This window comes from Lissotriton vulgaris, chromosome 5, assembly GCF_964263255.1.
Source record: "Lissotriton vulgaris chromosome 5, aLisVul1.2, whole genome shotgun sequence".
Lineage (NCBI taxonomy): Eukaryota > Metazoa > Chordata > Amphibia > Caudata > Salamandridae > Lissotriton > Lissotriton vulgaris.
In genome coordinates this window covers 1,585,251,817-1,585,277,060 of record NC_141693.1, presented here as the reverse complement: position 1 = coordinate 1,585,277,060, position 25,244 = coordinate 1,585,251,817, and the positions used below count along the sequence as shown (strand labels likewise).

General features: G+C 46.7%; 1 protein-coding gene across 1 annotated transcript in view; it reads left to right on the top strand.

The window, feature by feature from the left end:
* The window catches only part of CARMIL3 (capping protein regulator and myosin 1 linker 3), a 1,161,278-nt gene that overhangs the window by 879,713 nt on the left and 256,321 nt on the right, over nucleotides 1-25,244 (top strand). The window contains exons 30-32 of the mRNA XM_086923677.1: nucleotides 7,135-7,198; nucleotides 7,430-7,644; nucleotides 21,629-21,738. Coding sequence (XP_086779803.1) covers nucleotides 7,135-7,198; nucleotides 7,430-7,644; nucleotides 21,629-21,738 — 389 coding nt within the window. The remainder of the gene's footprint in view (nucleotides 1-7,134; nucleotides 7,199-7,429; nucleotides 7,645-21,628; nucleotides 21,739-25,244) is intronic.

Genomic DNA, 25,244 nt, shown 5'->3' with positions numbered 1-25,244 from the left:
TGCCAGAAAGATCCTTCTTTCCTACATAAAGAAGATTAGTAACAACAGAGCCCAAGTCATCCTTGTGGCTCCAGATTGGGCTTGGAGAGTTTGGTATCCAGGGCTGTTGAGCCTGGATCTCAGCCTGGCCCTTCGGAAGGATCTTCTGTCACAGCAACACAGGAGGGTTCTCCACCCGAAATGATCAACCCTACACCTCCAGGCGTGGAGATTGAAGAACAGCAATTGACTGGTTTCGATCTTCCGCCCGAAGTCTGTAATATTATCTTAGTAGGTCGGCGTCCCCCCACCGAAATGTCATATGCCAGCTGTTGGAATACATTTGTGGCATGGTGTGCTGAGAAACAGGTTGATCATCTATCTGCTCCCCTTTCTCAGATTCTTCTGTTTATTCTATCCCTAGCACAGCTTTGGTCACCTGGAAGTGTTATCTGTCTGGTCTTTGCCGCTTTTCCGCAGGTGCCAGATCAGCCCTCTCTTTTTAAATCCCCCTTATGAATAGGATCCTTTAAGTTCTGCAACATATGTTTCCACCAGCTTGTTATGTCTCAATGGGATCTTAACCAAGTTCTTACTTTCTTGATGTGCATTCCTTTTGAGGAGCTTCATTCTTGTCCTCTTCAGCTACTCACCATCAAGACTGCTTTGATGGTGGCAAGTACATCAGCCCAGAGGGTCAGTGTTTTACAGACACTATCCTCTCAGCCTCCTTATATTTCGTTTTTCCCTGACAAACTTGTGCTCCGGACTTGTGCATCCTTCTTACTGAAGGTATTCACCCAGTTCCATAACCATCACTTGACTTACCTGTTATGCTATGTTATATTATATTATTTTTATATAGCGCAAATCACTAACCGGTCTCTACGCGCTGCTAGAGAAAGTGAACAAGTCACTAGAATATGGATAACTAGCGGCAGCGGATGCAGAGATTATGCAGATGTTAGTGCCTCTCTAAAAAGGTAGGTCTTTAAGAGCTTCCTAAAGGTAAGCAAAACCGGTTCCGTTCGCAGGTTCTCCGGTACATCATTCCAGACCTGTGGGAGGAGGACCAAAAACGCTCTCCCCCTTTGGGTTTAAGGCTATACCTGGACGAGGCTAGCCGACAGGCCTTGGATGATCGTAAGACCCGGCCGGGAACGTACTTAATCACACGATCTTTTATGTATTTAGGTGTAGGGGTGGGCGGAATTTGCGTAATCGTGTTACGCATATCTGCTCGAAACGGTAAAAAATCTCTGCGAATATGCAGAAATTCAACAAACACGCAGAATTGCTTGTTCGCGATGCTTTTTTACTGTTCGCAATCGCTGTTTGCGTGCTCGGGGGAAATATCTTGCAAACATGAATTTGAGAACGCGAACAAGCAAAAAATTTTGCGAACTCTTGGAACGCAGAATTATGGGCAATTTCGCGTTCTCCGCGTAACGCAAAATTACCAAAATTCCGGGAACGGAACAGAATTTACCGCCCAGGCCTATTTAGGCATCTTCCCATAGATTGCCTTATGGGCTATGCAAAGACTCTTAAACTGCACTGTTCAATAGGCAACCAGTGCAATTTATGTTGCAGAGGGGTGGCTCGCGTCCTCCTAGGGAGTCTGAAAATTAGCCTAGCCGCATCATTTTGTACAACTTGTAGTCTCCTAAGGAGCTTCTGGGGAAGGCCCAAATAAAGGGCATTCCCATAATCCAACAGAGAGATGACAGTGGCGGAAACAATAGATTGCAGTGCAGATATGGAAAGGAGAGGAACAAGTCTCCGTAACTGCCAAGTACACCCGTACAGATTCCCACAACAGAGGAAACCTGGCAAGACATGGACAATTCCGAATCAATTTTCAGCCCCAGGCTTTTTACCACTGGTACTGGCACAGGGACCACTCCTAGTTCTGGGGGCCAAAAAAGGTCACACCAAGGGCTATTATGTGTAGAAATAATAAGCACCTCAGTTTTATCCAGGTTTATTTTCAAAGAGTTGGCAGCCATCCAATTTACAGTGAACCTAAGCAGATTTTTTACTGACTCCTGAGCCTGACAGGAGTTATTAAGCCGGGCAAGAAGTTGAGTGTCGTCAGTATAATTAAAAACCTGGCTGTCCTTATGTGTCAAGGCATCCACCAAGGGCTGCAAATAGATATTAAAAAGAAGCGGGGATAATGCAGAGCCCTGAGGTACTCCACAGGTCAGGGAGCCCAGGTCCGACAGCTGCTCATCCAGTTGAACTCTCCGAGTACGATCAGACAGAAAAGATCTTAGCCATTGATGTGCTTGCCCCTTTATGCCCAAATTCGAAATAATTATAATAATCCACATTTGTAAAGCGCGAACCATCACCCGTTAGGGTCTCTAGGCGCTGGGGGCCATCGGGGAGATTAAGCAAGCTATTGCCCAGAGTCACATGGTGCTGGGCTAATCTGCCGCTGGCCCCGGGGATCGAACCGTGATTCCCAGATTCCAGAGTCAATCACCCTGGCTGCGACGCCACACCTCTCCCCTGGTTCAGCAGTATATTATGGCTGACCGTGTCGAATGCTGCTGACAGGTCTAATAAAATCAGGGCACGCAGCTGTTTACTATTGGCCCTAATTCTGAGCTCGTCCAAAACGGATACCATCAGTAGCTCTGTGCTATGATGGGCTCTGAAGCCCGCCTGTCTAGTGTGGAGCAGTTGAGGATCACCTAGGTATCTTGCAAGAGTTTTCAAAACATGCTGCTCCAGAATTTTTACCTTTTATGCCCGACCTCACACCCCTAAGGAAGAGGAGAGACTTCACCAGTTGGACCTAAAAAGAACATTGTGGTTCTAACTTGACTGGAGAAAAAACGTTTCCGGTGGACGATCAACTCTTTGTGGGGCATGTCGAGTCCAAAAGGGGAAGGCCAGGCATAAACTGACCATCTCTCGATGGATCATGCTCTGCATTAAAATCTGCTATGAATTGGACAAGAAGCATCTCCCACTCCCAGAAGTTTTGGATGGGTATCTATTTTGAGGTAAAGAATCTGCAGCTAGCAGCCTCTATCTGATGAAAAAATTACTTACCTTCTGACCCACCCTCCCCACTCTGAATTTTTTTCTAGGGACAGGTCTTTCATGGTCCTCATTTTACACACCCCGGACAGAATTCTTCAAGGCTCCACTCTCCCGGTGTGGAAAGTCATGAAAAGAAACTGACATTAGTGTGCAAGGTTGGCGCCTGTATAAGCACCATTTACGTCACTTCCGGCGAGTATGACAATACCATGCAGAGCCGAACTATGCTACCTACCGGCATGCAGGAGTATTGCTAGAGATTTTTGGGGGGTCCAGTCTGATGCCTGGGGATAATTCTAAGGTAAGGAATCTGTGGCTAGATGGAGTCTCTACCCAATAAGGCGATACAGAAGGTAAGTAAGTTGTTTTTTCAGGACCTAATCGGATAACAATTACAATGTGGGTGATGAGATTAGCCAACCTTATCACAAAGAGACTGTGTATGACAACTAACCTGCAGGAGGCTAATGGCCTTGATACCTCCCCTGAGTCCGGGCTCCTCTCACCTGACCCGGTCACCGAGGAGAGTACTTCTTATGCCATGGTAATCCGTATCTATAGGGCGGCCGAACTCCTTCACCTTCAGCTTCCCCTTTTGGGAGGTCAAGACCAATGTACTTCTGAAAGTGCTTCAGTCATTGCAGAAATCCATTGAGCCCCTTTTACCATTTAACAAGGAACTCACGGAGAATGTATTGGATGTATAGACCAAACCTTTCTCTGGCCACCCGTTCTACTGACAAATTGCACAATGGCACTGCCATGCCCCGGGTGATCATGCGTTTGTGTCTCCGCATTTCTCACCTAAAAGTTGGTGGTGCAGGTGACTGCAAGTAAAACTAAAACCAGTTAATTTCTAGCTACTTCCCCTGAGAGGGAGTCAAAACGGGTTCAGGAATACTGTCATACTGTCAGAGGATCTTGTGGTTTTAGGTCTCCTGCAGAAGAGGCTGCAGGCTGGGACAGGGAGGCTGGTCCGGTTGAATCCAAAGAGGGGCTCAGCTTTTAAGAGTCTCTAGACCTCAGGCACACCTTTGGTTCATGTGAACTCGGGCTGCAGGACTCATCAGCATAAGTGCTTTGTCCAGTGGAGTCGCACCGTCAGAGGCTCTCGTGGTTTTCGGTCTCCTGCAGAAGAGACTGCAGGCAGGGACTGGGTGGCAAGTCTGGTTGAACCCAAAGGGGGCTCAAGTCTTGAGGGTCTCTGGACCTCAGGCACACTGTCTGTTCCTGTGAACTCAGGCTGGGGGCCCATGTGTGTAGGTGCTTAGTCTGGCGAGGTTGCGCTGGTCAGAGTATCTCGCTGTCAGTTTTCGTGTCTGCAATTGAAGGGGCGTAGATCCTCTACTCCATGGGAGATCTTTTGCAGTTGTTGAAGTACTGGGCAGTCCTCCCAGGGTTTGGGGAGGATGTCCAGCTCTTTACAAAGTTGGTCCCAGCTGTTGTCGATGGCAATCAGCCTGGCTGGGTTTTGTGCCAATCCTTGGTGCATGGATTCAGTTTGCTCTCTTGTTCCTTCTTTTTTTCTGGGTTCACAGCAGTCAAAGTCTTGGTGTGATGCTTTCCTGGCATCAGGAGGCCACCTACATACTAAATTTAGGGGCTTCAAGGGGAATATAATGTTGTAGCTAATGGGCTACTTTCCTCTGGGGCTACTACATCCCCTACAAGACCACTTCCTGCAAGGAGTGGGCGTAACATTGTCTCAGAGTTCATAATTTCACCACTCACAAAATGGTGGAATTATTTCTTTCATGTTCACTTCAGTTAGCCCACCCTAGGGGTGAGACTAGCCTGTGAGTGTAATACGCCTCCTGATTATCTAATTTTCCTCCAGTCCTGGTGCCAAATGGGCCTCAGGACAGGGGATGGCATCCTCCGGTACTGGGGGACGCCAGGCTCGCATATCAAAGTAGGCAGAGGCTTTGAAGTCTCTGGCCTCGAAATGCTGATATACCAGCTCTCATGCAATAATAGCTGTAAATACCTCCTGCAGAGTAGGTATTGTTTCTGACCTCTGAGGGGGATGCTCTCACCTCCTAGGGGGTCAGAAAATTGTCTGAGGTGGCAGGATGGACAAGACTTGTCAGCCAGCACACAGGATTAGTACATGCACCCAGAGGGTACCTATAAGATACCCTCTAGGGGCCCGATGTAGGTAGCCCTTTACCGATCGGAATCGGCCGAAAATACCGATTTTCGGCCGTTTCCGATCGCTAAAGGGCTATCGAGATGTAGGGGCACATTTTCGGTAATTTTACCGAATCGTTATCATTACCGAATCGGTAAATTTACCGAATCGGTAATATTTACCGATTCGGTAATGATAACGATTCGGTAAAATTACCGAAAATGCAATGTAGGTAGCCAATGTTCCATCAGCACATGGTTTACAGAATCGGTATTTTACCATGGAATACAAATCCATGGTAAAATACCGATTCCTGTGTACATGCACATCTGTGCATGTACACATGTGCCATGTGACAGACAGACGTGCCCTTAGGGCATGTCTGTGTGCCACATTGCACACATGCCCGTTTTGGGGGTGCTAGAGGGTGTCAAAGTGACACCCCCTGCACCCATGCCAAATTCGGTATTTACCGATTCGGTAAATACCGATTCGGTATTTGACTTTAATCCTATGGGCTTCAAAGGCCCATAGGATTCAATAGCAAATACAGATTCGTTATATACCGAATCGGTAATTACCTAATTTGTAAGGAATGGGTAACGATTCCAGATGTTGGGACCTACATCCCATTTACCGATTTTGAAATACCGAATCGGTAAAATTCGGTATTTCAAAATCGGTAAATGGGATTTACCTACATCGGGCCTGCTGCATGTTTTAAAAACTCTAAAACTGGAGTCAGTGTGGGTTTATTAATATGAGGTGTTTGATACCAAACATAGGTTTCAGTGAAGCCATTATGTAGCTGGGTAACCCTTTTTAAGCAGTGTCTAGTACATGCTTTAAGATGGCTTTCCTTTTCCCTTGTAATATCTAGCAATATAAATAGAAATTACAGGGGCATATCTGCTCAGACAGATATGTCCTCTCATGCTTTATTGCACCCTCCCTTAGGGCTCCAAGGTCTGCTGCAGGGGTAACTTACATATAGCCCTTGCAGTGTCTTAAGCATTGCCACACAGGGTTGTGCCATGTCCTGTTTTCAATCATAGTTTGCACCATGTCATGCAGCCTGCAATGGTAGTCTGTGTGCAATTTGTGTGTGGTTCCCTTAGGGGGGCATAATGCATGCTGCCACCCTTAGGGACCCTCTTTAGTACCCATGCCCTAGGGGTACTAAAGAGAGGATTATTTTCCTTCGAGTCCATTCTACCTTTCTTTTAACTTGGAGTAGGGGACCGCTAGAATAAACCTGATCCTGGTACCCTTTACCCCAATTTTAACCACCAATTAACGTCTTCACAACACTGGCCCCTCACCTGCACTTCACCAATACGGCAGTTGGAAAAAGATCTCCGCCAAAGAGCCCCTCTTTGAGGTGTTGCCCGTTGGGTATTGCACCGCCGACCCAACGAGGAGCATTGCCGATGATGAAGCATGACACCTGCAAAGGGTGTGTGAGGCCATTATATCCAACAAATTGGATACCTTAGCGTTCTATCACTACGCACGGGTGTCACCAACACCAAACGTCCACCTGGAACAGGAACAGCCGGGTACCTTTTGTATTTCACTACAATTGGGGCGAACACCTAGCTGGACCTACCACTCCCCCTGAGAGTGGAAAACCCGCCCCCTCACTGTCTCTCTTCTTTGATAACATAAATCTATGAACTATACCAATGCTGCAGAATTGTATTTACTGGTATGTAACTAGTTTCACCTGATTCATGCTGAGTGACAGCACATTCAAAGCTGTTGCCTAGTAGTGGTAGTAGCAACTTACTTTTGCTGCTTGGACAATCTATTTTGCAGGCCTGTTCACAAAAGGAAACATTACAAGTGTTGTTTAGTTTCTAAAACAAATGTGGTGTATGACATGACTTGTGTGCATTTGGACCTATTTTTTGAACGTCCTATTGCTAGATTATTGTAATACTGTTCATGTTGTTTCTATCTTTCAGGATACAATTGCAATTAAGAGGCAGCTGCACAGCAGAAAGATCCGTCCAGTGTCTGCCTTCATCAGTGAGAATATAAGCTTCTCTCTATAGTGTTTCCTTTTCCTTCCGCTGTTATTCTTCAGTCATATTAGCCTACTCAAACTTAAATTTCCCCTCCTGTTTGTTGTGCTTGTAACCCTGTCTGGCTCTACTATTTGTTCTCTGTTTCTTGTTCGTGCTTCCATATTGTGGTTCAATATCCCAGTAACTAGTGCTCCTTCTAATCTTGAATGTTTCTGATTCCTCTTCTCTTCAGGTGTGAGTGAGCAGGAACTGGACCGCCACGCAATGGAAATGGAGTCTCCCTCTGGCTGGTTCTCTTCTTCCACAAGTAGCCAATATTCCCGCTCCAGGAGCACTTCCTTTGAGGCCCTAGTGGACCTTCCTACTGAAGGTGCCAAACTGGAACACCAAACAAGGGGTCGGCCAAGACCACGAAGAAATATCCGCCAGACATCTAGCAAGAGGAATGTGAGTTTTTCACAGGATTTTGCACTTTAGTCTATTGATTTCCCTCTTTAGTACCCCTGTCATAGCCCTTTCTACTCTCCTCCTGTACTAATATTATCTCTTTATCATCTAAAGCACACCTGTAGGAAAGTAGGACATGGTTTCATGGTTACCCCCACTTTTTGCTTGGTGTCAGTGTTTTTTGACATAGTCTGCTCGGATCCTGCTGATCAGGACCACAGCAACTGTGCTTTCTCCCCTAAATTGAAACTCCACAATTGGCTACTGGTGTACCCTTGTAAGTCCCTAGTATATGGTACTAAGGTACCCAGGGCATAGGTACACCAGGGGTCTCCCATGGCTTGCAGCATGTCTTATGCCACCCATGGGAGTCCACTTAATCTGTGACTACGGCCCTGCCATTGCAGCCTGTTTGAGTTGGTGCTTGCACCTCTCACAACAAATATAAGTTTCCTTATACCTGAGGTCACTTCTCTTTAAAACTATAAGCCACCACTATTGCAGGCTCTTCAGTCATGAGGGCAGGTTGTTTGGTTATAAGTGTGAGGGTGCCCCTGCATGAGCTGGACACCCCTAAAAACCTCGGAGTCGATTCTCCTGGCTTTGTAAGTGCAGTCAGCCATTTGTAGCCATACATATAGTGGTTATTAGTCATTACGAGATGTCTAACTACATAGTTGCTTCACCAAACCCGGTCAGGTTTGGTATCAAACATGTTGGAATCACACCCCAACACTGACTCCACTGTCTGAAGTATGATTCCATGTACTGAGGGACTCCTTAACTGCCTTGTACTCCCAGTAACATCCTTTCAACATGATTCTGCCCTCCTACATGTGAGCCGAGCAGAGGAAGGTTGAAGAATAGTTTTCCTGTCACAGGGAGGTGTAACCACCATCCAGACAGGACTTAGAGTTTTGAGCTTTGGGTTGGGGGTGCTTGCCAGTGCCACCAGACTGCCTGAAGGGCACATTGGGTGCCCTTCTTGAATACTCTAGTTTAAACCAGTTCAGGAACCCATGGTTACCGCTCTGGCGCAAAACTGGACAAAGGACACAGGAGTATCCTCCCCTCTGTCCAGCCCATCCTCTGGGACTGACCCTCAAGTCGTCCTAACGTTTTCTTTAGGGTATTAAAGGGCTTCCATGTGGGTGAGTGATCGGATTCCTCATGGGACAGGATTCAAGCCTAAGTTGTCGTGGGACAGTACTCAACCCTAAACAAGGTTGCTTTTCACTTGTCTGGACACTTGGACTTTGTTGTACTTTGACTGGAATGGAAACTGCACCAAGGAACACTCCTGCTGCTCCTGGTCTCGCTGTTCTTCAAGTCATCTCCCTTGTCTGTGTTTGTGCTTCATCCAGATTCCTCAACAGATCTCTGGGCATTAACCCCTTCCATGCTCATGACGAGCTCAGCTCGTCATGAGGCACAGTTGAGCTGTGCTGATGACGAGCTGAGCTCGTCATGACACCAGCAAAATGGCAATTTCCAGCACAGGGGAAAAATAACCACAGCAGCGATGTGGTTAAGGACACCCAAATAAATATCCCTTGGAGTGAAGGAGTCACTTCCCTGCATCTGGATGCACCACAATGAAGCTGGCTGCTCTGCTCCTCCTGTCATCCTACGGATTTTCTGAGGCTCAGCAACACAGGTGGTAGTTTTGCAACTTCCTCGAGGCCCGACCTGTCCTCTCTGCAATTTTGAGGCTAGTATCTCTCGTCGGAACTTGCTGCAGCCCAACCCCTGTAAACTCCATCAACTTACAGTTGCCAAGGCGTGTTGGCTCTGCACTCCTGAAATCTTCAGGCTACAAGAAACTCCAGCCTCCAGCACCTCTTTCCTCCAAGATCAGCTTCCTCACTGCATCCTCTGCACAATGGGCTTCCAACCTTGGTGAGCTTTTGGAGGTCCTCTTGTGACTCCTGTGTCTTTGTCCTGTGGGTCTTCCTGAGGGGCTTCTCATGCTTCAGTGGGCTTCCCTGCTTGCTCGGAGCATGATCCTACTCTCATACTGTTAGTGAGTCTCTTGGACCTTGCTCGTCCCAACGTTGCTCCTTTTTCGTCTCCTGCACCAGTTGCGGCTAACAAGGCTTGTTGGTGTTCCCGTCGGACACCGACCACGTAGTTACCAACATCCAATGTAGGACAGCTCGTTCACTGCTCATGTTCTTCCTCAGGATCGCCTGGTCCTCACCGCTGCAGCAACAAATTCTCTGTCCACTTTTTAGAACCTCCCGACATTGGTGGGCATTGTATCTCTGTGTTTCCTGGTCACCTCAGAGTGGCATAGACTTTGTACCCTCTGCTTGCTGGTTCTTCACTTCCAGAATCCACCCTTGGATGACAACGGACTCCTTCACCGTCTTCTCCAGAGATATCTTCTTCAAAGTCGTCCATTGTTGTCTACGGCAGGTTCCGACGTCTCTTCACCCCTATCCACCCGGCTTGCCTGGTGTAGGTAACCTGGTTCCCCGGGCATTCATGGGTGGGGCAGCTCGCTAACACTTCACTCTACCAAAGTTTTCCCTCGGGGTCCTTTGGGAAGGGTCTTTCTTCTTCAAAACTGTAGCTGCCACTTCTCCTATGACTTCCGATTGGGGACGTGGCTGTGTTGCCACTCTGCACACAGCCTCCGTGGGGTTCTTGGGTATTTACCTTGGGTGGCTCCTCATGTTTCGGGGTCCTCTGGTTCTTCTGGTCCAAATCCAATCCTCCTTTACAGTTTGCATTTCACTTTCTTAGAATATGTTTTGGTCTCCCTCTGGAGACCAATATATTTTGTGCTACTTACCTGATTGCATTTGAGGCATTCTTGTGTATTGAGTTGATATCTCTGGGTGGGAGATATACCAATGTGATAGTGTGTTGTAATAAATAGACTTCATTTTGCCAAACACTGTGTGGTTTATTTTCATCTAACCTACACTTCAGATTACACTGGTAAAATATGCAGCTTTATCTTCTTCAATATAAGCCTGAAGGCTACTCTCCACAGCTACCACTTTGAAATCTTTTTGAGGTTATCAAAGGCCCCTGAGATCACCATCAGCGTGGCCACGTTTAGTGCACGGTGCACAACTAGAATAAGTATGCACCATATACTAAACCAGCCTCCTACACTCATCGTATACCCATGAGGCTCTGAATAGTCCCGCCGGCGTGCGGGGACCCCGGAGCATTTACGCAAAATATATATTTTTTATATATGGTTTTGCACAGGAGCACTTTTTATGGGACACGGGTTAAAACACATACAATACACAAAAGGTAAAAAATGACAAGTATTCTGTAAGGTATATTGGGATTTAGCCCAGAACTGTATCAAATATGGCAACAAAGCAAAAATGTAAAAAACCCACATATACAGTCTCCTTTTTTTATATATACACAAACCCTAGGGAAATAGCGATGAAATTCATTGTAAAAAAGTGCATATAAAGATACAATGCAATTGTGAAAATGTGAAAAAAAGTTAGAAAACTGTTTAAATATTGATTTGTACATACACAGGGATTTAACCCGATATTGTGCAAAAACACTTAGGGATTTATCCCATTATTGTAAAAAAGTGTATTGAAACTAACGATGAAAATCATTGTAAATATGTATGTATATATTGATACAATGCAATGTGTAAGTCCATCATCAGTTTTTACCCAATGTATGTAAGGTTTGAAAAGAACCAATCACCAATGAGCACTGTGCACTTTAAATATGTCGAAAAAACAAGGTTACGCTGTCATGTGATCAAGGCTTTTCAGCCGAAACGTTATGGCGGCAGCTGAATAAACACAACTAACCAGCATCCTGAGTGTGGTCCGTGTCTGTATCCAGCGCAATCAGGGCAGAGGAGATTGTGGCGGGAGAACGGAGGTTTTCCATATATATATATATATATATATATATATATATATATATATATATATATATATATATATATATATATATAGATAGATAGATAGATAGATAGATAGATAGATAGATAGATAGATAGATAGATAGATAGATATATTGTGCATAGGGCTGTTGCAAATTTTGGTGAGGTTTAGAGTGTCGAGGAAGTTTTTGAGACTATTGACCATTGAATTGCTGTGGTTGTTCCAATGGAGATTGAAATCGCCAAGGAATATTTGGGTGTTTTTACGTCTGGTGTTTGTTGTGACCATGTCCATAAGGTGTTCGGTGAAGGTGAGGTTGTCGCCAGGTGGATGATAGATGATGTGTAAAGAGCATAGTGGAATGCCGTTGCTGTTAATGTCGAGGCATATGTATTCACAGGAAGGGGATACTGGGGATATGGCTCTGTTTACTGAGATGTTGCTACGGTGTATACATGCGATTCCACCCCCTGTCTTACCACTCCTGTCTCATCTGATGATGTCATAATTAGGGGGTACTAGAATGTCAATGAGTGGCGAGGAGGATTCTGTTTACCCAGGTTTCGGTTAGCATTATAAGGTCCAAGTCCTGTGCGATAATGAGGTCAGCTATGTGCGCTGTGTGTCTAGATGCCGATCTACAATTCAGGAGTGTTCTTGTTAGACGAGTTGTGATGAGGGAAGAGGTGGGATCCTGAATGAATGTGACTCTTCTAAGATTATTGTCAATGATTCCTCTATTCAATACAATTCAATTCAAAAACTTTATTCAGTGCATTTTGCATGACCATAAAAGCAATCTAAAAACAAAGAGTAACTAATATATAATTTACACAATCAATCTTAGTTTACAAGTACAGTCGATATTAGAGAAAACGATTCAAAGAATCTATTTAAAAATCTTCAAGTCATAGATATTAAAATCAAAACCAAAAACGTCACATGGTGTATAAAGTACATCAACTTTAAATTCTGCAAATATAAGATGTTTGAAGTCATTAATTTTCATAATTCTCATAAATTAAAACATCCAATTAGGAATAAGTCTTTCTTTTCTTAATTGGCATTTGAACGAAATTACAAGCAACATTCACAATTTTTTCGTTCTCCAAGCTACATATAATATTAAAAGCTTGCGTATAATGATAATATGTATTTGCTTTAAAGAGAGGATTCAAAGTGAATTTACGAATGTCCCTATAAACAGCACAGAATAATAAAAAATGGAACGTCGTCTGCGGCGATTTACCGTCGCATGGACAATTTGGTAATAAATGATACGTTTTCCTCTTTGTAGGGAATGCAACCAGATAATGTAAAGTAAGACTCCTCTATTGTTGTATGTGGAGGACCTGTGTGGGTTGGGGGGTTAGTAGGGATGGGCATGTGTGCGGGAGATATGGGGATTGTAAGAGCGGGTTCGTAGGAGTGTAGAAGAGAGCGTAGGTCATTCTCTGAAAATGGGTTGATGCTTCGCATTGCGCGGGTTGCAAAATTACGGGATGGAATAGATTTCCAGCAAGGTAGAGTATGTTTGGGGGTGAGTGGAAGGTGAGTAGGGACCTTGCTTGATGTAAAGGTTCCTGAGGATCTGGAGCGCCATGGTTGACTCGAAATCAACTCTTTAAGAGCGTGTAGTTCCTCTTTAATTTGGTGAAGTGCAGACATAATCTCATCCAGTCTGGTGTCTGGAGCGGTTATGACTGGGGTAGGTGTCTGGGATATGGGTGTGGGTGAATGCGCATTGACCTGGTTAGGTGTGAGGTCTGGTGCAGGAATGAGTAGAATAGGAGGCGGTGCTGCGTATGTGGATGGGAGAATAGTTGATGTAGATGTCTGAGTTGTTGGTGTGGCTGGCAGGTGAATGGGTATGGGAGGTGCGATTGGGAGCGGTGGATGTTCTGAGGCTGGGTTTGTGGGGGGTGGAGTGTTATCGAGTTGGTGGTGGTGGGGTGTCCTATTATGTGCTAACAAGTAAACTGTGGGGGGTTGGCTGGCATGGGGGAGTCCGTGTTAGGGGTGATATTGTGGAGCAGGGATGGTGAGGGGGAGAGAAGATTAAAAGAGGGAGTGATGTTAGAGAGAGGGGGGGAGCTATGATCGTACCCGGAGGAGGATCAGCTTCTATTGTAGGTGCGTGATTTGTTTCCGTACTGGAAAGGGGGAGTGCGTTATAGGAGTGTGATTGTGAAGCAAGGCTAAGGTAGGGGGAGAGATGGTCATGAGGGGGAGAAGCTAGAGGAGGGGGGAGCTATGATCGTACCCGGGGGGGGGGGGGGCAGATTTAGTTGGGGGTGCCCATGTTGGCTCAGTCTTACAGGATGGAGGTCGCGTGTGAGGATTAGGTGAAGTGAGGTGTGTTGGTAGGAGGGGTAGTAATGGTAGAGGAGGCATATGGATACGATATCCGTGGTGGCTGGGGAAGAGGGGGAGAAGGGTGACAGAGGGGGTGGGAGCTGTGACATCTTGTGTATTTGGGGTGGAAGTGGATTGGGTAGAAGTATGGGGATTAGAAACTTGTTCTTTAATAATGGGGAAGATGTTATCTAGTAGATTTAAACTACGGTCCGTGGATTGAATGAGTATTATTCCGTTATTGTAAATGGTGATGGTTGCAGTCGCTAGGAAGAGTTGGGTTGGTGCAATAGAAATCACTAGACCATGAGCGGATTTCCTAGTGGAAGATATCGAGAATAAGGCTAGGAATGCTTTCTTCCATTGGGCTCTACGTTTGGTGTGGAAAATAATATCAGTGGTTGTGATCCCGTTGTGTAAAGAGTAATAGGGGTCCGCAAAGGGAATTTCCGAGTGTGATTTAAAAAAATTATGCTTGAAGCGTTTGCAGATTTTTTTGAGAGTTTGGGGGAATAAATGATGTTGTAAGTGTGTATGCCTGCGAGTTCCTTGTTGTGCGCTGAAGAGTAGGGTGCAGGAATGTGCAGGGAAGGTGTAATAGTGTATATGGGTGTATGGGGCACAGAAGGGATCCGAGGGTTCTGGTGTGAAGAGTTACAGAGGGTTTGTGTTTAGGGGTGAAGAAATTAACAAAACCTGCTATGACTAATATATTATGTGCAGAAGTATGAGTCTTTGCATGGGTGTATGGGAGTCAAGAAGGAACCGTGGAGACCTGTGTTAGGAGCATGTGAAGGCGGGGTGGGTTGGGGAGGGAGGAATTAAAAACTGTGGCTGTGACAATTATTTTTATTTTTTTGGTCTGAGGTGTGAGAAGGAGGGAGGGAAGGGGAGGGTGAAAATTAACAACTGTGGCTGTGACTAATTTATTATGTGCTGAGGTAGGTTTGTGTGCTTGTGGGTTTCGTGATATGCTCAGAGAGTAGGCGCGTTATCCTTCACTGTTATGCTCTTTAGTTTAAAGAATGCCCACCTTGAATAGATAATTTGCGCGACGCTTGTTGCAGGCAGGCGTTTTCAAGTCTCTCCCTAGTTATAACGCGACAGCGCTTTTAAATTACCTTTTTGTGTATTTGGGTTAATTCTATTTTAGAACTGTATCCCCTGGTTTTAAATCGCCCTTCACTCGCACTTTAATCGGCTTTCCACCGCCCTTGGCGGGTCCTAGACATCGCGTTCCGAGAGGAGCGGCCATTTTGGGGGTAGAAGTGGACGCCTGGCGGCGCCATTTTTGTTAGCAGGCTAGCTGTCACCAGGACAGGCTAGACCTGCATTTAAGGCGGGCATTCTAGGTGGGCTACCTTGAATAGATAATTTGCGCGACGCTTGTTGCAGGTAGGCGTTTTCAGGTCTCTCCCTAGTTATAACGCGACAGCGCTACTGTATCCCCTGGTTTTAAATCGCCCTTCACTCGCACTTTAATCGGCTTTCCACCGCCTTTGGCGGGTCCTAGACATCGCGTTCCGAGCAGAGCGGCCATTTTGGGGGTAGAAGTGGATGCCTGACGGCGCCATTTTTGTTAGCAGGCTAACTGTCACCAGGACAGGCTAGACCTGCATATAAAGCGGCCCTTCTGACGCGCAGCGTTTGCGCGCAGTGTGAGCGCCGCAGTCACGCCAGAGTCCAGCCCGTCTGCACCCGTCCGCGCTAAGGACGGGACTCCCGGGGATATATGCAGCCTAGAGGTAGAGTTGCCTGCCAGACATCGCGCTAAGGACGGGATAATGGACGGGACTCCCGGGGATATATGCAGCCTAGGGGTAGAGTTGCCTGACAGACGTATCTATACCATTTATGATATGCTCGGCTTAAAACCTTCATGGCGACCATGCCACTCCTCCTGCTCCCCTGAGGCACTCCGAATCTCACCGTGCTGTGGCTGCTTTTCTAGCCATGGACGACTGCCGGTTGGCGACCTCCATGGACAGCCCTCCCCTGCCTGCCTTCCGTGTACCACCAGTCCCAGGAAGGAAAGTGGATTTCTCATTAATGCGAGATCTTTAGTGAGAAACAATATCGCTTTTAACGACTTTGTCTCAGCAAGAAAACCCACTTGGGTATTTTTAACTGAAACTTGGGCCTCTGACCACTCCGGCCTGGATCTGGTGACTGTGATACCGGAGGGGTATGCGCTGGCTAGGCTGGATAGGGTTGGGCGTGGAGGAGGGGGACTAGGAATTCTGTATAGGATTTCATATTCCTGTCGTATTTTCGAACTGTCTGGTCCTTCTGACCTTTTCCAAGCTCTTCACTTCTCTATTGCTCTTCCCAGGTCTAGCCCTTTTGTTGGGGTATTGATCTATAGGCCCCCAGGTCCTAGGACTGACTTTACTCAGTCCCTGCTTCACATCCTGGAACCCTATTTTGGCTGCGCCCAACTAACGGTCCTGGGTGACCTAAACTTTCATCTGGATAATGCTACTTCCAGAGATTCATGTACCCTTCTGGACTCCTTATCCGCCTATGGTCTTCAGCAATTGGTCAAATCCCCCACTCACCAGGCAGGCCACATCTTAGACTGGGTTTTCTTTAACGATCCTGGGCTACTGATTGGCCCCCCTATTCCACTGAGCTGGTCGGACCATTTGTCCGTCCCTCTGGAATGCCAGGAGGTTCCATGTAATTCTAAGTGGTCACTCCCCAGGAAATTGGTACCCAGAAGAGACTTCAGGAAGGTCACCAATGCCTCTCTTGCCCCTCTGATTCAGATTGCTGCCATTAGCTCAGCCAAGGATGTTAACATGACCACTGCTTAATTGACGACTGCCGTCTCGACAGCCGTGGATTTATTGGCTCCTGTAACCTTCCGTTACTCCGCTAGGCAGAGATCCTCTGCACCGTGGTTTTCAGAGCCTCTAAGACTCCTGAGACAGGACTGCAGGAGGCAGGAAAGGCTCTGGCGGACGAGATGGGATCCTTTAGAGAGAGAGAAACATAAATCTCTTCTTAAGGATTATAGGATGGAGGTTATTAGGGCAAAACAAGAATACTTCGCTCATCTTACGACCACTCTTACCTCCCCGTGAGATCTTTTTTAAGATCGTCGACTCCCTCTGCACATTGCAGATGCCTAATATGTTCCCAGGTCCTCTGTGATCAAATTGCAGGATTTTTTCACACAAAGATCTTAGACATCCACGCGGCCCTTGACCTACAAAAGGCTGTAACTTCTCCTGTTTTTCCTGATGTCGTCCTCCCCTCTCTCGAAGATGATGTCCCCGCCACCACCGTGAGCCTATCTGTGTTCCCTCCTCTCTCTCTCTCCAGGACATTGATTTGCTTTTAAGCAATCTGAGGTCAGGGTCTCCTCTAGACCACCTGTCCCCTTAAAGTCCTGAAGGAGTGCAGAGACACCCTATTGCCCCCGTTCTTAGACATCATGAACAGAGCATTGAGGGATGGTATCTTTCCTGATCAATGGAAGAGTGCTGTAGTTAAGCCCCTCCTTAAGAAGCCCACCTTAGATCCAGATGTGCTCAAGAACTTCCGCCCTATTTCCCTGCTCCCTGCCCCTGCCAAGATGCTGGAGTCTCATCTAAATAAGCATCTGGCGGCGTTCTTGAACCACTCGGGTCAGTTAGATCAATCCCAACATGGCTTCAGGAGGGCTCACAGCACGGAGACGGCCCAGATGACTGTGCTTGACGACATCCGCACTGAGGTCGATCAGGGCCATACCTCCCTGCTGATTCTCTTAGATCTGACGGCCGCCTTCGATACCCTGTCTCCCTCTGTTCTAACATCTCGTCTGAGGGAGATAGGGGTAGATGGCTCGGCCTTGAGCCTTTTGGCTTCATTTTTGAATCAGAGGGAGCAAAGGGTCAAGCTAGGAGACTTTTTATCTCCTCCCACTCCTGTGCAATGTGGGGTCCCCCAAGGGTCGGCATTAAGTCCGACCCTGTTTAACATCTACGTGGCCCCACTTGCCAGGTTGGTGAGATCATATGGGATGGAGATAGTCTCCTATGCAGATGATACATAGATCTTAGTGTCCCTTCCCCGTTCGGTGCCCGCCCCCATACATCACTTTAGAAGTTGTATGGAGGCGGTTGCTGGGTGGATGATTAACAACTCACTCAAACTGAACGGGGAGAAGACAGAAGTTCTGGTGTTTGGTGGCAATGTTAACATCTGGACCGCCGAATGGTGGCCTCCATCGCTGGGAACCTGTCCTACTCCTACAGAGTCTGCTAAGAACCTGGGAGTAATTATGGACCGGGACCTTTCAATGGCACAGCAGGTAAATAGAACAGTAGCTACCTGTTGGGGCATCATTAAAGTACTTCGTAAAATCAAGCATTACCTGTCTCCGCAGGCTCGTAAGAAGGTCGTTGTGGCATTAATGGCCTCACGGCTTGATTATTGTAATGCTCCTTACGCAGGAGCTAACAAGGGTCTTTTGCAGCGTCTCCAGACAGTACAGAATGCGGCGGCTAAATTTGTGCTGGACGCTCTTAGACTATCTTCCGCCACGGCGGCCAGGAAAACTCTACACTGGCTCCCTATTGAGCCTAGGATTGCCTTCAAGACTCTTTGCCTGACCTACGGGGCGCTCACTGGTAAGGGGGCTGAGGGCGTGAGGAAGTTGCTTCATCCTTACGCTCCGGAGAGAGCCCTCCAATCCTCATCCAAGAATTTGCTGGTAGTCCCCTGTGTTCACCGTACCCAAATGGGGCGGGAGGGCTTTTTCAGTTGTAGCCCCTAAATTGTGGAATAGTCTGCCGCATGGAATTAAAACACAGCCATCAGTCCAGAACTTTCGGAAGGCCCTGAAAACGTGGCTTTTCTCCAAGGCCTACCCGTAGTGCTTGTTATCTGACCATTTTATGATACTGTTTTTAGGCGCCTTGATGCCTCTGGGCTTAGTCGCGCATTATAAAACTTTTACCATTACCATTACCACCGTCCAAAGGTTGGTAAATCAAGTCCTTGCAGGGCTGGAGGCCTTTAGTGCAGATTATCTAGATGATATTCCTGTCTTTTGGTCCTCCTGGCAGGATCATCTCGTCCAACTTGAAAAGGTTTGCAGACCCTGCAATCTGCACGCCTCACTATCAAGGCATCCAAGTGCCAGATAGTGCAGGGAACTGTTGTTTACTTGGGCCACCTTGTATGTGAAGGCCAAGTATAACCATTACACCCCAAGATCCAGACAATAATTCACTGGGAGCCTCCAACAACCCAGTCCCAAGTCAGGGTATTCCTTGGCTTGACTGGGTATTACAGGAGGATTTTGAAGGGTGTGGTTTCATTGAGGCACCTCTCATAGAACTCACCTCCATGAAGATGCCCAAGAAGATAAACTGGACAGTTAGTTGTCAAAAGACTTTTGACTCCCTGAAAGAGGCAATGTGCTCAGCACTAATTCTCAAAGCTCCTGATTACTCTAAGCAGTTCATTTTGCAAACTGATGCCTCTGAAATAGGGATAAGAGCAGTCCTATCCCAAACCAATGGTGATGGCCAGGACCAGCCTGTTGCTTTTATTTGCAGGAGGCTTTGTCCCGGGGAATAGTGTTGGAGTGGCATAGAGAGGGAGGCCTTCGCTGTGGTCAGTTCCCTAAAGAAGCGGAGACCATACCTGTTTAGTACTCACATCATGGTCCATACCAACCACAGACCTCTCAGATGGCTTATGCAGATGAAAGGTGAGAACCCAAAACTTTTGAGGTGGTCCATCTCCCTACAGGGAATGGACTCTTACAGTGAAACCCAGACCTGGGACTGCCCATGCCAGTGCAAATGGACTTTCCAGGCTCTTCCACTTAGACAATGAAGCGACTCTTGAGCAGAGTTAGACTCCCATCCTCTTTTGTTTTGTGGAGGTTGTGCATGTACATATCCTTTTTGGCATGGTTACCCCCCACATTTTGCCTGACTTTGATGCTTCTTTGACTGGGAGTGTACTGGTCTCCTGCTAACCAGGTTCCCAGCGTCTGTGTTCTTTCCCAAAACTGTACTGCTGTTTGCACACCTCTGGCTCACATATATTAGTCCTTGGTAAAAGATACCTGTGGTACCAAGGGCCTTGTGACTAGAATCTGTGTCTGACTCCAGGGACCTCTACTGATAAGCTGCAGCATGTATTGTGCCACCATAAGAGACCCCTCACCAAACACAGGTGTACTGCCACTGCAACAATACTTGAGGAGGGTTACCTTATTTTGTTGGATCCTAGTGCAATCCACAAGACAGAATGTTGGGTAGCCACTCTCTCACTCAGGTGTAGGATTGTTCACCCAGGTAAATCGGTGAAAATCACTGCCCTTGTGAGATATATATTTGGGTCCCCACCCACAGGTACCACCTATGACTTGCTTCATCAGCGGACCCTCGTCCTGCACACCTAGTGTGGGGAGCCAGGCTCAACATGTTTGTAAGTGGAGTTCTTTGGCTGTGTGGTTTTTTGGGGTTGTGAGAAGAAATAAAAATTGCCGGATCCTACTACTTTTTAATGGTTGGTCCATTGGCAAGGTTAAAAGCAGCACAATGTCATAGGGGAGTAGTGCCCCTATACATCTGAGGTCGACATGTTTCAGCCACTAGAATCGCCCGTGTGGGTCGGTCGACTTTCTTCAGGACCTTATTTTTGCGCTAGTTCCCATAAGTGTAATTAATGGCCTTTATCGGCATGCATATCCATCTTTTTAAAAACGTTTTTAAGACAGGCATGCACCCTAATCCTACAGACCACTTTTTAGGACGTTTTCCTTTTTGCATTGGTCTGAGTTGGCCTACTAAGTCAATAAGGCTTCATAGGGTTATTCGGGGGGGTGCTCCTTGTAGTCATACTTTTGTCAAAGGATTACGTCCGCGTCTTTACCTATCCCGCTCCCCCCCTGTATCTTGATACTGGGGCGGGGAGCCGAATAGGTAAAGATGTGTCCGCTGTCCTATGACTCCCCAATTTCTTGGTTGGATAACATTGGCACCAGATACTGAGTTTGACCGCTGCACCCGGCCACTTCAGTGCCGCTGGTGGTGCAGTTACAGTTTTGTTTCTTACCTGAACCTTACTTAGTACTGATTCTTTATCCAGAAACTCAATATCGTATACTTACCCGCATATTGCTGATTGTGTTCCTGCCCATAAGATAACATTGTATTGTTGAAAAAATGCAGTGTTCACTTTTTACATTGAAAAGCAATGATATTACAAAAATGCATTTACGTGCATTAAAGTATTTTCAGCTCTATAAAATAAATATACCAAAAGTAATATTTTTATAAGACCATTTGTCTTGGATTTAGTCTTTGAGCTTGTGTTTCATTTCTTGTCTGTGTGTGTACAACAAATGCTTATCACTACCCTCTGCTAATCCTAACTGCTAGCCCACACTACTACAAAAAAGAGCATTTTACCCTCTGTAAAGCCTCTGGGGATCCACTGGACTCTGTACACACTATACCTTACTGTGATATAATATATACAGAGCCAGATTCCTACAGTAGGCATCTCAGCTGAGCATGTGCCTCTAATAGACAATGTATGCACAGCTTTATATATATATATTCTGACTTTCTTCATTCTGTGTGAAAAATTACACAATGCATGGCTGTACTGTATAGAACATGCTTATCTGCAGCTATATTCTTGTAGGTTCTTTCTCTTTTCAAGAGAAGTGGCTGTAAATATTTGAAAACGTCTCTGATTCTTTTGTCATTATTATCTTGAAACCTGTGCAGCTCAGAGTACCAGTGATAGAGACCCCAAAACAGGAGAATGGTACTGTAACTCGATTGGACGAGGGACTAGAAGACTTCTTCAGGAAGAAGGTCATCGCTGAAAGCTTAAGGTAACTTGGAATAGTATGATTAATGAGAGAATTAATCATGTGATTACTTTGACACAGTGCCATTTAGAATTCATGGTAGTATTTGAGCTTTTTTTGGAGAGCATGATAATGGGAGCAGATGGCTTGGATAAAGTGCAGGAGCAAGAACAACTGATCAGTGTCACAGGAACAAACTGGGAGGGGCAGCAGCAACTAAATTAGGGAACAGGAGATCAGCAGGGGCCAAAGAGAATTGAGCATGAGGCTTTACCAAAAAAGCTGGTACCAAGGACAACAGAGTAGGTGCATGTAATTCTGTGAAGAGACTGAGAGGAATGAACAGGTGGCACAGAGAGCTTGAGCAGCTTAGTAGGAGCAAGAATCTGAAGTCAATGAGCACAAACAACAAAACAAGATGCAAGGACAACTTAGGAAGGGAAGAAAGGAACTTAGCGGGGAGCAAAAGGGATTGAGTAGTTGGCAGGGTACATGGATGATTGTGCAGAATGGATAAGCATTGGGCATAGTCAGAAGCAAATCAACTACTGAAATGACCACCATCGGCCAATCAGAGTCCTGCCCTTTATAGCTAAAATAAACTGAGAATCATGGCAGCCAATTTATTGCCTTATGTTGAAGCACATGGAATGTTGAAGAAATGACTGTCAAGGTCTTCAGATCGGTCAAAGCATCAGGTCTGTCCTGGTGGACTGTCAGTCCTCATCGAATTGAGAAGATCTTCACAAAACTGCAGTTGAGGGTCCATCAACCAATCTGATCCTAATTAACCTCTCAGCAGCCTTTGATAAAAATAGTTGTGCTCAGACTGGTGCAGATATGTAAAAATTGCAGAATATTGGTAACCTTAACAGAAAGACAGATGTGGGGTGCAGTCCTGCGTAACTTCACCCCACATTTGGCTCCCACCTTCTTGTCACCCCACTGTCTGATAGAGATATCTAGCCGCAGATTCCTTAACTTTTAAATCCTCCCCTTGTGCCAGACTGGATCCGGATATTTTTCAGCAGTACCTCTGCCCACCGGGGAACAGTGTTGTACGGCTCTGTGATGACGTTGACTACGGTCATGACGTCAGTGGAGCCATATAAGCCCCCTACATTGTGCTGACGTCAATAGCTTATTTTCCGCAATGCAATGTGGATCCGTAGAAGCGGCTCCTCTGGCCGTTTGTATTTTTGGCCTACTTCGATGCCTTTTTGCATCAGGGAACAGGGTGCCTATGCCTTCAGGTTTTAAGTCGTGCAAGACCTGTGTTCGACAGATGTTCGCTACGGATCCCCATTCCATCTGCATGTGGTGCCAAGGAGAACATCATGACTCTGAGGAGTGCAACGCCTGTAAACCTCTGGTGCCTAAGGCCTTGCAGGAGAGGCCGGTAAAGATTTTGGCGGCACAGCCATCCCGGACAGAGTCCAGGTGTCGTTGGTCTCCTTCCCGCTCTGAGGTTCCTGACCTGGCCGTTCAAGGATTCGTTATAGTGAGTGCCGGTCACCCAAGTCACGAAAATACAACCGTAAGCCTCACTGTGTTGTGACATGGCTGCTGGTTCCTCCCGTTCCTTACTGGAGGACGTCGCACAAGAGTCGACCAGGGCCTCCTTCCTTATCCTGGAGCTGGGCCGATTATGATCCAGATGCAGGCATACTATCATGCCGTGCATGCCTTTTTTGGGACCTTGCCTCCCCCTGGGGTGCCTTCGGACCCTGAGGGGGTAGGGAGTACTCCGACTGGAAACACGCCGGCGGATTTGCCCTCGGCGCCGATCGCAGACCTCGACTTCATGTCTGGAGTCATTACGGCGTCGGTGCACAGCCAGGTGCGGCATCCAGTTGTGACATTGGTGGTGTCGGATGAGTTTGTACTGGAGGTGGATACAACGCCGCCCCAACGTCTGAGATACCGCTCATAGATACTGCGGTTCCCGTGCCTTCTCCTTTGCATTCCGAGGACAAACGTGGCTCTGTTGCTGTTTCTCCAGAAGTGCAAGGTGGCTCAGGTAACTCCAGTGATGTTGACAGTTTGGTTGGTCTTGTTTAGTCTCTTGTAGGAGGTTCTTGGGCTGCATTGGGTGAGGATAGTAGTCTACAACCCTCTCCTATTCCTGATCAAATTTCTCCGCCACTAATGGCAACGGAGGCTAGCGAAACTGTTACTGAAATTGTAAAAAGAGCTGCTGAGTAGTTGAAATTGCAGCTTCCTTTGGTGACCTTGTCATCTGATCCCTTGTTGGATCTGCTTCTCCAAGATGTGACAGGTGTTGAACCCTTACTGCCTTATGGAGTGTCTCTCTATGATATTCTCCTGGGAACTTGGTCGAGGCCAGTGACCGGAGTCTCTGTTGATCGTGCCATTTCCCATCGCCATCCTCCAGCTCAGGACGACCCTGTCTGTCTGTCTGTCTGTCTGTCTCGACACCCTCCTGCTAAGGGATTCATTGTGCAAGCTGCTATGACAACGCCAAGTCTAGATGTTTCTCATTTACTTTCACAAGGTAGAGGATCTAGGTGGTTGGGTCTGTATGGCCAGAATATCTTTGCTTCTGCTAGTTCGGCCTTGAGATCGGTAAACATGTTTTGTGTCTTAGGCAGGGCTTCATATGCTTTATGGGATTCTGTCACCCATCTGCTTTCTTCCCTTCCTGAAGGGGTCTGGGCTGAACTCCCTCAGCTTGCGCAAGATGGCCTTAAGATGGCATAGTTAAATATTAAGTCGGCAATGGACATCACCGATTCTATTGGCTGAGCTATGGCTCGGGCTGTTGCTCTTTGTAGACACACTTGGTTGCGTGAGTCGAAATTCCCCAATAATGTTTGGGAGAGCTTGAAAAATACGACTTTTGACTGTGTTTATTTATTTGACAGCCACGCAGATTCAGTGATACAGTGCCTCATGGCTGGTCACTTGTAGTTTGGCCTTATCAGGTCTTTAATTTCTGCCTCTGCTGTTGTTGCACTTTGTAGTGTTGAAGTATTAGGCACTAGTTCTTTTTTAGTGCAAGAGTGTTTGACTCCGGATTTGGCTATTTTAATCTCTGAATTGTCTTTGAAGCTGTGTAGCTGATTTGTTCTTTTATTTGACTCTGATGAGAAGCTTGATCTCAAGAGTTCATACCCTTTTTAGGTATACGTCTTACTCTACATGGAATATTGGTTTGCTATTGTATAGCCCTTTAGGTATTGTGTGGGTATCACTCGGCTATACAACTTAGTCATTCTTGGACTTCGTTATATGCTCTTTTAAGGTCTACTGTAAGAACTCTTTGTGGAGAAGTGTGGCTCACTGGTTAGAGCGGCATACCCTGATGCTGAGGTCTGGCCCGGGACCAGGGTTCAATTCCCGTCGCGGCAGGGTCTTGGGCTCAATGTCCTCTGACCCGATAATTCTCGCCTCAGTGCCTACTCTAATCATGGGTCCCACGCTGCAACTCTGGGCAATAGCTTGCTTAATCTCCACACCGGCCCCAAGAACGCTAGGATGCCTGGCTTCACCTGGGGGTGCCCAGGAGT